Source organism: Petaurus breviceps, unplaced genomic scaffold (assembly GCF_028583685.1).
Source record: "Petaurus breviceps papuanus isolate PSGF00001 unplaced genomic scaffold, PetGlider_PUasm1.0 78, whole genome shotgun sequence".
In the NCBI taxonomy this organism is placed as follows: domain Eukaryota; kingdom Metazoa; phylum Chordata; class Mammalia; order Diprotodontia; family Petauridae; genus Petaurus; species Petaurus breviceps.
This window is the reverse complement of record NW_027186502.1, coordinates 9,285,365-9,299,212: the sequence shown is the minus strand read 5'-3', so window position 1 is coordinate 9,299,212 and position 13,848 is coordinate 9,285,365. Positions and strand designations below refer to the sequence as shown.

The following is a 13,848-nucleotide window of genomic DNA, read 5'->3' as shown; positions in this document are numbered from 1 at the left end:
AATGGTTCATTTTCAAGGATGGCTAATGGGAATTAGAGATTCCTCTAAATTATACCTACCATTGTTTGCTTTTAAGAATTAAACACCAGGGCAGGTAGGTGGCACAGTGAATAGAGCACCGGCCCTGGACTCAGGAGGACCTGAGTTCAAAACCGGCCTCAGACACTTAACAGAAAAAACTAGCCATGTGACCTTGGGCAAGTCACTTAACCCCAACTGCCCTTCAAAAAGCAAAAAAAAAAAAAAGAATTAAACACCAATACCTACCTGAACTTCCTCTGGAATTATGTCTACTTAATTTTTAAGAATTAGAATCTACTTCTTAGATTTCTTCTCTTCCCCTTACTATTTTATCCCATATCTGTAGGATAACTGCTGTATGTAAAGTTCTATGTGTTTCTGGAGGATTGTTTCCTTAGGATTTGTCCAATATTTGGATAGTCAATTACGGCTGGGAATATATCACGGAATTTTTTTTTTCCCTAAGTAAGAAAACAAATCAAACAGCCAGGAAGTTGAAAATGAATTGGCAAATATGACAGGCAAATATGCAGACAGTGCTGCTGCCAAGAATGTACAATTAATGTCTACATGTAAGTAGACATCAAGTATTTTTACTGAAAAGCAAAAAAGCACAGTGTGTGCTTTTCCATAAAAATGGCACAAAAGAGCAAGACAAAGCTCAATTCTATTTCTCTCAATTCATTTCTTAGTTTCTGATATGGCATTATCTTGGAGGAATCAAAGTATGCTGGAGAGAGTATTAGACTTGGAACCAGGAAAGATCAGAGTTCAAATTACAACCATGGTGCTTAATATCTCTTTGACCATGGGAAAGCTATAATCGTTCTAAGCCTTAGTTTCCTCCTATGGGCAAATTTGTAGTACTTCATTCACAGAGTTGTAGACAAAGGGAAACTGCTTTACTGAACAAAGTGCCATATCAATGGCACTCACTTGTATTGTGGTGTTGCAGTGAACAGAATGTTGAGTCAGAAAGACCTAAGTACCAATCTCAGCTCTGATGCTATCTGTGTGACCCTTGGCAAGTAACTTCAACTTTCTCACCCTCAGTTTCCTCATTGATAAAATCGAGATAAAAATAGCACCTGATTTATAAGGCTGTTGCAAGCATCTGTAGCAGCAAGCACCCCAGCATCCCCAGAGTGGCTGCCAACACAAGTTCTTAGATCTGCTTTTCTAAAGTAAAGCAACTCAAAATGGACTAACAATCTTGCTTTAATCAATCAAACATATCATTTACCTAGTTCAGGGGAAAAAGTCAGCACCCTGAACTTCAGAATATACAGACAGAAGTTACAAGAAGACAGAGAAACATTTCAAGCAGACAGGCCTCTAACTGTCTGACCATTACATCCATACCTAGTCACAGTTACCAGAGAGGGAAGCATCAGCATCTGTGTTTTCAAAGCCAGCGGGCTCTCAACGGCTGCCCAGAGTCTCGTCTGGTCAAATCACACAACACCTCTCAAAGTGAGCCCCCAAAGCAAAGCCTCACATCAGGGTTTATGTAGCCTTCTCCTGGCTCAGAGAATGTAACAACCCTCTTGACCCACTGCCCAATCACAGAACACCAAGGTATGGGCATTCCTGGCCACAGGCTTCAGGTGCACTTATCAAAGGGCCTAGGGGAAGGGAAGATCTTAAATTTACATTCCCATTACAGCATCAAATGAAATAACACATCCCAGTGCTTTGTAAACCTTACAGTGATGTATAGATGGATAGAGAGAGAGAGAGAGAAAGAGAGAGACATAGATAGAAGATAAAGAAAAAGAGAACATATATATATGTTTATATGCTAGCTGGTAGTAGTAGTAGTGGTAGTGGTAGTGGTAGTGGTAGTAGTAGTAGTAGTAGTAGTAGTAGTAGTAGTAGTGGTTTAAAGAAGATAAGGAAGACACTGAGAAGAGCTCTCTTCCATTGAACCTACTCTCCAGAGATGTCAAAGCTGCAAAAAGTATAAGAATAAATGAATGAGAAGCTAACGGTCCTTTGCTCCCTTTCTCATACCTTACTACCTTTGTTAAGTTTCCCGATAATGTAGAATGACTTAACATTCAGATTTTGCCTCTTAATCCCCCAGGCCTTGGGTATTAAACAAAAATATAAAGTAGACAATATTTATCATCAGTATTTCCCGTACCCCTTTTGCTGTTATGGTGCTAACCTGGCCCACAACAACTGATGTCATCTACATTTTCCAATCCTCTACCTACCTTCCAACTTCCCTGTCTTCTAACTTGATTTTTCTTCCTTCTCTCCTCCCCTTAGTGGAGAAATTCTCCCAAGCAATTGTTTCTCTGTATTATTCTCTTTCTCTTGGAGATCTCATCTATACTCATGTTACATGTAATATAAGTGTCTGTAACAGAGATGAGATGTTTATTCCATGTACTACATCATTTTTCAGTAAGTCCGTATTTTCTGTGTTTTCAAAATTATGGAAGATATCCTATAAAAGAAAGTTGACAAGGTAGTTGTATCAAAGCACTTGACTACTTTCCCATGCTGCATGTACATATGACTGGACAACCAACATGGAAAAAATAATGAAGACTCAGGAACTAAGAAATAACTCGACAATGTGTTATATGGAAGCAAAGAAATACTAGAAGATAAACCCTGACTATTCCATTATTGAAACTCTACAGCAAAAATAGAGGCTTACAAGAAGGATAAATCAGTGGAAGATCTGATCTTATTATATGAGACTGCACTGACTGCTGTCTTCTGGGTTCAGTTTGGAAGATGCCCAGACACATGACAATAGGATCTACAGGATGATGAAACTTCACCTACCTTTGTCATTGAAGTAATAAAACTCATTATTGGCATATAAATGTATCAAGGCAAAAATCTTTTTTTGCAATAGGAATTCATTTCTGTTTTATTTATCTTTTAAAAATAAACTTAGGGTTTTCTAAAAATAAAGCTATTGGTATTTGATGAATCAAATGTTGTCAAAGACTTGTAACTATATACTAGAAACAAAAAGAAAAAAAAACAGTAACATTTATGTAATGCTTTATTGCTTTGTAAAGTTATTTACAAATATATGTATTTTTACAAACATCCCAGACTGGGAAAGACCCAACATTACTGTTATCCTCATTTTACAGTCAAGGAAACTGAGGTTGACAGAGTAACTTGCCCAAAGACACAGATTGAGTCAGTGTATAAAGTCAGATTTGAACTTGGGTCTTCCTGAGTCCAGGGCCAGCACTCTGAATAGTTAAGAAAGGGTAAAATCGGGGGAAGCGGGGGGCGGAGCCAAGATGGCTGAGTAGAAGCAGGACCTTCCCATGGCTCTGGCTTCCACCCTCCCCAATCCATGTAAAAAGGGGACTCTAAACAAACTTTGAAGCTGTGGAACCCACAAAATGACACAGAGAAGCTAATCTCCCGCTGAGGACAGCCCGGCAGGCCGGCAGGAATCGGCCGGCCAGCGCAGCGCTCTGAGAGCCCAGCCCATCCCCACGCCGAGGCTTTAGCCCCAGGGAAGGCATGACCAGCCGCCAGCCAGAGGGACTCCAGATCAGCAGCAGCCGTGGCCATTTCCAGATTTATCAATACATAGATGCGAAGGACAAGGTGAGAGGCCATTGCAGTCTGGACTTTGGGACCCAGGAAGTGGGAGTGCGTGGCTTTTACCCCTGGAGCAAGAAACCGCTGAGACGCCAGCACAGCCAGCCAGCACCACGTGGTGGCTTCAGCTCCTGGCCTGCAGAGTGTAGGGGGACCAAGCACCAGTCTGAGGGGTCATCGCTCTTGCTTTAACCTGCTTGGATCTGGATTGCAGTCTAGGGTGGAGGTCCTGGGGTGTGTGTCCAGCTTGCCAGAGCATGTGGAGACCTCAGAGAGGGCACCCATCTAATACCTCAGGCAGCTGAGAAAACCCCAGCATTTGGGACGAAAGCTCCCCTGTCTGGTGGCAGAGTCCTACTGTGGCAAAAAGCCCAAAAGTCAAATCATTGAGTGGCAAAATGAGCAGGCAAAGGAAACAAAGCAGACAGAAGATTCCAACATTACACTATTTTGGGGAAAAGAAGGAGCAAGGCATGGAACAGGAGGAAAACAGTGAAGTCAGAACTCCTGCACCAAAAGCTTCAAAGGAAAATACAAGCTGGTTACAGGCCATAGAGGACCTTAAGAAACAGATAAGAGAAGTGGAGGAAAAATTGGGAAGAGAAATGAGAACAATGCAAGAAAATTATGAAATGAGAGTCAACAGCCTGACTGAAGAAAATAATACCTTAAAAAACAGACTGACTCAAATGGCAAAAGAGGCTCAAAAAGGCAATGAGAAGAATGCCTTAAAAAGTCGAATTTGCCAGATGGAAAAAGAATCTCAAAACCTCACTGAGGAGAATCATTGCTTCAGAATTAGATTGGAGCAAATGGAAGCTAATGACTTTATGAGAAATCAAGATGCTGTTAAACAGATCCAAACAAATGAAAGAATAGAAGGCAATGTGAAATATCTCATGGGAAAAACCACTGACCTGGAAAATAGATCCAGGAGAGATAATTTGAAAATTATTGGACTGCCTAAGAGCCATGACCAAAGTAAGAGCCTGGAAAGCATCCTCCAGGAAGTTCTCAAAGAAAACTGCCCTGATGTTTTAGAACCAGAGGGCAAAATAGAGGTTGAAAGAATCCACCGATCACCTCCTGTAAAAGATCCCAAAAAGAAAACTCCTAGGAATATTATAGCCAGGTTCAGGAATTCCCACATTAAGGAGAGAATATTACAAGCAGCCAGGAAGAAACAATTTGAATATTGTGGAAACACAATCAGGATAACTCAGGATCTGGCAGCTTCTACACTGAGGGACCGAAGGGCCTGGAATGTGATATTCCGGAGGTCAAGGGAGCTGGGATTAAAACCAAGAGTCACCTACCAAGCAAAACTGAGTATCATGTTTCAGGGGAAAATATGGTTATTCAGTGGAATAAAGGACTTTCAAGCATTCTTGCTGAAAAAACCAGAGTTGAATAGAAAATTTGACATTCAGATACAAGAAGCAAGAGAAGCATGAGAAGGTAAACAGGGAAAAGAAATCATAAGGAACTTATCAAAGTTGAATTATTTTTTTTTTTAAGCAATTGGGGTTGAGTGGCTCATTTGGGGTTGCATGGCCAGTTATTGTTTCTGTGTGTGGTGCTGGGTGTCTGGGCCCGGATTTGATCCGGGTCGTCCCAGCACTGGAGCCGGTGCTCTTGCTCGCTGAGCCACCTGGCCAAAGTTGAACTATTAACATTCCTACATGGAAAAACAATAATTGTAACCTATGAAACTTTTCTCAGTAGTCGAAGGGATTAGAAATATATGAGGGTATGCGGGCATATGAATACATATGTGAATGTGTGTATATACGTTTACAGGTATACATAGATAGAGGGCACGGGACCAATTTAACAGGAAGGGATGATACTTAAAAGGTGAAATTAAGAGGTGAGAGGAATATAATGAGAGGAAATGGGGAGAGACAGAGTGGGGCAAACTATCTCATACAGAAGAGGCAAGGGAAAATGGTTACAATGGAGGGGAAGAATAGGAAGGCAAAAGGGAATAGGTCAACCTTATTCCTATTGAATCTGGCTTCAGAAGGGAGGGAAATACACACTAAATAGGGGATCTCACCCTCCAGAAGAATGGTGGGGGAAGGGGATGTGAGGGGGGATGATGGAAGGGAGGGCAGGCTGGGGGGGAGGGAAGTTGGAAGCACCCACTTTTGAAAAGGGACAGGATCAAAGTAGAGAATAGAACAAGTGGGAGGTGGGATAGGAGGGAGGGAAAAATAGTCAGTCTTTTACAATACATTTACTATGTTATTGTTTTGCATTAGCCACACATGTACAATCTATACTGAACTGCTTGTCCCCCCAGTGGGGGTGGGTGGCGGGGGGGGGGGGGGGAGGGGGATGAATGGGGAAGTGGAAGTTTAAAAAATATTATAATATATATATATATATTATATATATATATATTATATATATATTATATATATATGTGTGTGTGTGTGTGTTTGTATATATATATATACTATTATTACTACCATCTTACATGTAATTAAGAAAAAAGATATACAGGCACTGAGGCATAGAGATCCACTGGAAAAGTTGAAACGGGTATGGGAGAAAATATGGGAGTGAGCAGATTGGAGGTGGGGATATCCTGTGGTACTGCTGTTTTGGGGGGATGGGTGGGGGAAAAACGGGGAGAAAATTTGTAACTCAAAATCTGGCGGAAACGAATGATGTAAATCAGCAGTTAATAAAGCATTTAAATTAAAAAAAAAGAAAGGGTACAATCCTTTGTTCTTGACTTGTAAGGGGGTATTTTCCCTTTAATGTTGTCATGAAATAATCAGTCTTCTTATGTCTTTTGCTTCATTAGGAGTATTAGATGCTATAAATTCACTCACTGATCAGCCAACAATAGGTCCCAGGCCAAACCCCACTTGGTCATTGTTTGGGCTCCAATTGACTCAAAGTGAATGTAAATAGGAATTGTTTCTGTTTTTCCCAGAAATCCTGAGGGTCTTCCCTTCCTAGTTTGATTTTTTTTTTCCTGGACTATGTTAAAGAGGCCATTCTTTGTCTCATCAGTTAAACAGACCTGCTAAAGACCTGAGCTTTAAAAGGCCAAGGTCTTCTATTGAATCCTGGGCCATCTCTAGTCATTCTGATATGTACCTGGCCACATGACCCAGATGGCTGTGGAGGAGAACGTCAGGCTGGTGACTTTGCACAGTCCTCCCTCCCTTATGTCATGGTCCTCTTTGAGAACAAAGGACAAACAACAATCTCCCTTCCTTATTTTGACCTGAAGAAGAAAGATATCTGACCTATGTTTATCTTTTGAGTTCAGTTAATTCAAAGAATTAAACTCAACATACTTTTATTAAACATCTATGGTGTGCAAAGCAGGTTATAAATAAATGTTTATTGACTTACTAATTAAAGTGTATCCTAGTCCTGAGAGTTAGGAAATGAGCTGCTAAATTTGGGGAAGAGGAAGAGGGCCAGATTGTCTAGAACTGAGAAGATCTGAAATAGAGTAATGTTTCATATCAGTAAGGGTAGGTTGTACTCAGATTCCAAGAGGCTTTAAACATCAAACAAAAGAGTTTTTTATTTTATCCTAAATGTAAGAGGTAACCACTGTCACAGAGAAATGACAAGGGCAAACGTGTGTTTTAGGAACTTGAGGATTAGGAACTAGAGGATTGAAAAAGTTTTCCTGTAAAAGATGAGATTTTAGCTGGGACTTGAAAGCCCCCATGGGAACTAGGACCCTAGATATGGGGCACAGCAAGGGGTAAAACCTGGATGTGAAGGATCAAGGCTAGCTCTCATACTACAAAACTGGGTGACTAGCTGGAAGGATGGTTCCTTCAACTGAAACAGGGAAGTTAGGAAAAAGCACAGATAACAAGTTCCCATTTTGGATATGTCCATTATGACCTGTGGTACCATGCCCAATATATAAATGCTATGAGGGTCATGGTACTTAGGAAGTACCTATAAAGTACTCTATTAAATTGAATCTAATTTGATTTGGCCCATTGTTCTATCTATCTGGTCAAGATCTTTTTGAATTCTGATTATATCATCAGTACTAACTATCCCCTCTAGTTTTGTATCATTTAAATATTTGATAAGTCTTTGCCATTATTCAAATAAATGGTAAGTTTGTTAAACAGCATACTATGGAGCACAAATCCCTTGGGCAGTTCACTGAGACAGTGTAATGCCATGCACCAGCAACTTTCCAGAAGAATGCTACTGTGAACAGCTTTTAAGGTTCTGATCACACAGTATAGTGGACATTCTATTTATTCCATAACAAATCAGACAAAACATTCACAGTAAATCAAGGTACAGCATTCACAATGTTACAACTTATCACAGAAAATCAAAATACAGCATTCAAACAACTTATCACTAAGATGGCCACATAGAACAATCATTTAGTAACTCAATCATTCAATCATCCTTAAAGAAGTTTGCCTCCTCAAAAGGACACAAAGTACAATAGTCAAAGTTCTCCACTCATGGGGCACACTAAATTATAAACCAGTCACCAAACACTAAGTACAATCATTTAGTCAATCAATCATTCAATCAACTCACTCATTCAATTATCCTCCATCATTCACTATTCAATCAGAAAATACAAAGACCCTCACCATTAAATTATAATTTCTCAGCCAGAACACAGTATCCAAGTAAAGTCTTCTTTCAGCTTGACTCAGGGTGCTCTCTCTGATTCCCTGGATCCTCTTCCATGGTCCCAGATCCTACCTGGATCCACCGAATTTTCACCTGGGTTCAAAGGCAGACAGCTCCCAGGTCCTTGTCCACCTCTCTGTGCAGTTCCTGCTCCACATTGGAGCTCACAATGTCCAGTCCATCTCAAATCCTTCACAGTCTCTGTTCCTGGGAAAACAAGGCTTAACAAAGCCACCAACAGGTTCATAAAAAGTACTAGCATCACAGTCATGCTTCCTTAGTCTTTGGCAGCTCCAGCTAGCCTGAGGAAATCCTCAGCAGCTCCAGCTAGCCCTCAGCTCTGGCTGGCCCTCAGAAATCCTCAGCAGCTCCGTCTGGCCCTCGGACTCAGCAGAAGTTTCAGCTTCAGAATCAAAATCACTTCACCCAGGTTCTCCAAATCAAAATCATTCTCTCCAGCCTGGGGGAGTGGGAGGGTAGAGGTGGGAAGACTTTCTTCTTCAGCTTCCTAGGCTCCTCTTTAGCCTCCCAGGTGGCAGCAGCTTGTCTCCACAAAGCTTGGGCCAAGAAAACCTACTCTCCCTCTCTGGGGTTTTCCTTATATACAGACAACATTAGCTCCCTGTTTCAGCCAACCCCTTCCTGTTACATCAGCAACAGGGGACAGGAGTTCATACCTTCTGTTTCCCCAACAGAGGCTTGATCAACTACTAAGTGCTAAGTACCTGCTACCTTTGCCAACACAAAGGGATCTTCAAATGCAAATTACTTTATCATCACAGACAGTGGGCTGTCTCACTAGAGACAGCCTTCTAATTTCACATGAACTTATTAATGACTACTTTCTGGGTCTGACCATCTAACCAACTTTGAATCCATCCAATTTTATTATTGTGTAGTCCACATAGCTCTATATGTTTCATAAGAATAGACTGAGAGTCTTTTTCAGTTTCTTTGACAGAAGTTAAACTAAACCCAATCTATAGCATTTCCCTCATATACCAGTTTAGTAACCTTGCCAAAAAAGAAAATGAGGTTAAGAGGTTAGTCTGGCATGAGCTAAATACAGTCACCTCTGCTGTGCAAAATGGTACAATAAAAACCGCAGGGCTTATGGGGGAAATGGGGTTAGGAGAGCAATACTGACAAACTTAGTCAAACACACACACACACACACACACACACACACACACACACACACCAAAAAAATGACCCAAAAAACCCCACACATGTAATAAAAATGTTATCACAGTTTTATACACATGTTAAATTGTTAAGAAATACATAAGCACTACAATAAACAGTGCTAGCACTACGAACTTGAACTCCTGCTAGACATTTCTAGATAAACATTCTGCCTTCTCCTCACTCTCATTATCCTTTGCCCCAAACTGACTCCCATCCTACATTTCCTATTTTTGTTAATAGTACTGTCAATTAAATCTTTAGGTTGGAAATCTCAGTGATCTTTGACTCCCTCTTCATTGTCAATCTCCATAGACAGTCAGCAAACAGATCTTTATTTAGAATTGAAATTTACCTCTCAATAGCTTCCATTCATCTTCCTAGCTCTTCCAGGGCCAGATAAAACAAGACTAATATTCCTTTTCCACATGACAGTGCTTCAGATATTTGAAGACAGCTCCCCTGAAGCAGGGCAGTATGGGTAGGAAGAGTGATTTTAGAGCTGGATAACCTGGGGACGATACCATTTTGTAACATTTGGCAAGTCTCTATACCTGTTGCCTCAAGTTCTTTATGGGCTGGGGAAGACCTGTCTGATGGTTCCTTTCCATAGACCAAGCTAGCAAAGTCAATGGAGGCAGACTTGGTAAGGCATGTAGGAGGAATGACCATGGTGGCAGGTGTGAGTCAGGGTGGAATACATGGTTAAGTCCATCCCTCCTTTACCTATAGTTCATACCATGCCAAAAGATAAACAATAAATACAGCACTTTACTTTGAAACAGACCTGAAGTTGCTTGTGGAAGTGGGCTTTGCAATGGTTTGCTCTTACAAGTTATTATGAAACGGTTCTGTTTCCTGCCTTCTCAAAGATCCTTGAAGATACACTCACACAAAAGCAAACACAAAATGCAAGTTATGCTCAAATTGTTCTCTAATATGTAAATTGCACTGGAACTAATCTGTGTGTTTTAAATAAGCATTACAGTTGGACTGACTATACATGCCACCTCATTATGATCATTTACTTTTCTAGATAATAACTATGTTGGTAATGGTACATTATTAAACTTTAGCTTTCATATATCATTCTCCTCCTACTTTCCCCCCAAATCAGGGCCACATTTTCCTTTCTCCTATCCTTGAGATCTTTTCAATTTTATATAAATTTATAAAATTTACTGACAATAACTCAGAATTCTTAGCCTCTAGTTCTTCCAGTAACAGAGAATGTAGTTCATCTGGCCAGGTGACTCAAATTAATGTGGGGTAGCTAATGCTTTCATGTTCTTCTTTGGTAACAAGCCCCCCATTAGTCATTATTGTTAGTTCTTCCCTTCTGACATCCAAAGGTAATTTTCCTTGACAGAGGAAAGAAAAGAAGAATAAGAACTCAACATCTATCCCTTATATCATGAGTTCTCTTTAGCCTAAGCCTGAGTAGCTTTCTTTTCCCTTCCTGTAGTTTTCATTTATCTCCAATATAGCCAAAGTGGACTAGCATATGTTTTAATAACAGAGGCCCTGGGGAAAACCTTATGTGTAACACTTATAAATTATCTGTATCACCTTCTTATATCTAGACAATCAATCAATCAAACCCTGCTTTGTAGCATTTGCCAATTTCCAAGGTATAAATGTTCACACTGAAAAATTTAATAATTCAGCACAACCCTGAATATAGCTAAATATCAAAAATAAAAGAATGTTTTTCATTATCCTTAGTTTTGTAGTCTCTCTCTCTCCTTTCTGCTTCTTCCTTTACCTTTCCCTCTACCTGTTTTAAGATTGCATTCTTCTGATTTTTGAGAGTTTCCCTTCCCTTATGGACTGCCTTTCCTGGAACAATTTTAGTGAGCATTTCATTTTGGAAATAAATATCATTAATAAAATTTTTAAAAAGGGGAAATATCCCTATTCTTAATTTAAAACAGAACCCTAATGTCTTATGCCAAATACTCATAAAAATAAAATGAAACCTTCATAAAAAATTTTCAAATCAAGTCATTAAAAAGCTTTAAAAATATGTTACAAATTTTGTTTATGTTTTTCTTTTGTGTGTTTTTTTCATCCTGGTTAGGATATAAAACAAAACAATGAAAGTAACCTAGTAAGGTATAAAGGTTTCTTATTATGATAATAATAGTGTCATTTTAATCTCTCTGTTCCATTAATAACTAACTATGGCTTTAGGACTAGCTAATTTTTTCAGGGGATTATGCATTTGTCTTTTAATATATTTAACCTAAAATAACAAAAATAACAAATACAGTTTGATGAACTGCCAACAAATGATAAGATTAATAGAGAAAGTGAGTTTCTACTCCTGAGCATATATGCCCATGATGGCAAAGAAAAAAACAAAGAAGTGATAAATATATACCAGAATCTTCATAGTGGAGCATGCTTTGGCAGTAGCAAAAAACAGCAAAGAAGTGGTTGTGTATTTATTTGGGGGAAGCTATAAAACTATGGCATACAAATGCAATGGAATAGAAACTTCAGAAAAAGATGGGAAAATTTGTATGAACTGATGCAAAGCCAAAGAAAAAAGCAGAACCAAGATAATATACATGACAGCAAAAAATGTAAATGAGAAAACCATTAGAAAGAAGTCAAAATTGGAGTGACTGAAAAGCTCATGGAATTTCTTGCTCATGACAGAGAAGCAAGAGACTTCTAGAGCAAAATATAATATAAATGCTCAAATGTGCACTGTTTCAAAAGCATTTGCTTAATTGTCACAAGAAAGAATTCAATATAGAAGATTACAGGCCTTGAAATGATTGTGTTACACATTTAAAATAACATCAATAAAATGCTTTTTTTTAAGAGAGAAGATTGGAGATTAGCAACCTAAGTACAATCACTTCCAGTTCAGTTTGACTGACCCCTAAATAAGTGGGAAATGTGGTTATATCCCTATGAGCTCCACAACACTTACTAAAAATATATTGCAATATACCACTGGGTATTGTAATGTTTCCTCTTTTTTTCCTTTCAACTGTAATTGAAAAACAGTTAATCTCTGAATATTAGAAAAATGAATCACCTAGGCCTACATTGTTAGGAAAATAAGGAAAGAAAGAAAAATCAATGACTGACCTGTGACCCTCTGTACCCTCGTTTGTGGTCCCATTCAGAATGTCCCATGAGCTGAAAGGATAAAAGGACTAGTGTAAATTAAATATTATACAATATTTCCAAGATATGTTAACTTTTGCTTTTTTTTTGCTTTTTGGGGGAAGGGCAGTTGGGGTTAAGTGACTTGCCCAAGGTCACACAGCTACTTTTGTGTTAAGTTTCTGAGGCTGGATTTGAACTCAGGTCCTCCTGACTCCAGGGCAGGTGCTCTATTCATGGCGCCACCTAGCCGCCCCTATGTTAACTTTTTCTAAATAAATTATGCATCGATCTTCAAGATTCTTAACCAAACAAGGCACAGAGAGGACTAGAAAGGATAAAATAGAAAATTTCAATTTCATAATATTGAAAATCTTTTGTACATACAAAATCAACAGAACTACAATTAAAAGGAAGCCATTTATTGAGAAAAATATTGCTATCAATTATCTGATAACTTTTTGACATCAAAGACATATATGTAATTAATACAAATATATCAGATCAAATGCATTTCCATTAGAAAGGTGGTTAAAGGATAAAGACAATAAGCTCTCAAAAGAAAAAATGAAAAATGTATTCTTCAAATACATTTCTACCTTACTAGGTTATATTTTTCATTCTTTTGTTTTATGCCCTAACGAGGAGGAAAACAAAAACAGAAACAAAATTTGTGACATATTTTTGCTTTTTAATGACCTGATTTGAATATATCCATAGAAATTAAAGAAAACATAGATAAGATAGAAAATTAAAGATTATGGAAAATATAAACAAACAAAAAAAGAAAGAAAAACAGTTCTATTTCACAGTTTTAACCTAAAGATAAATTTATTAATAGAGTAAGAACTCCTATACACATAGAGTCAAGAAGTTAGGCATGATCATTTGTAATATGAGTTTTTGAAAGTAAGATTTATTTAATAAGTTTCACTTAGCATAATACACCTAAAAAAGAAATCACAGTACAATGAAATATTTAAACCAAGGCCTCAGAATTAATACAAACACCAAGAGCAAATCCTAAAGTATTTTGTTTCAGAATTGTCCCCAATAACTTTTTTAAAAAGCTTAAACACATGCACCTTAGAGGATAGTACACAAAATAAAGAACAAACATGTCAAATGTCTCACTTTGAATTGCAGACACAGCTCCTATGTTTATTTTACAAAAGAAAGCATCTCTCCCAACATGCCGCTCAAATAGTTTTCAAGTTAATGACATGAAGATGGCAGAGTAGAAGCAGGACCTCCCCGCTGCTCCAGCTTCCACCTTCC

The 13,848-nt window shown here is 38.6% G+C and overlaps 1 protein-coding gene across 1 annotated transcript in view; it reads right to left on the bottom strand.

The window, feature by feature from the left end:
• Positions 1-13,848, bottom strand: part of PDE3A (phosphodiesterase 3A) — a 359,573-nt gene that overhangs the window by 147,167 nt on the left and 198,558 nt on the right. The window contains exon 2 of the mRNA XM_069106191.1: positions 12,553-12,603. Within this exon, the coding sequence (XP_068962292.1) occupies positions 12,553-12,603 (51 nt within the window). The remainder of the gene's footprint in view (positions 1-12,552; positions 12,604-13,848) is intronic.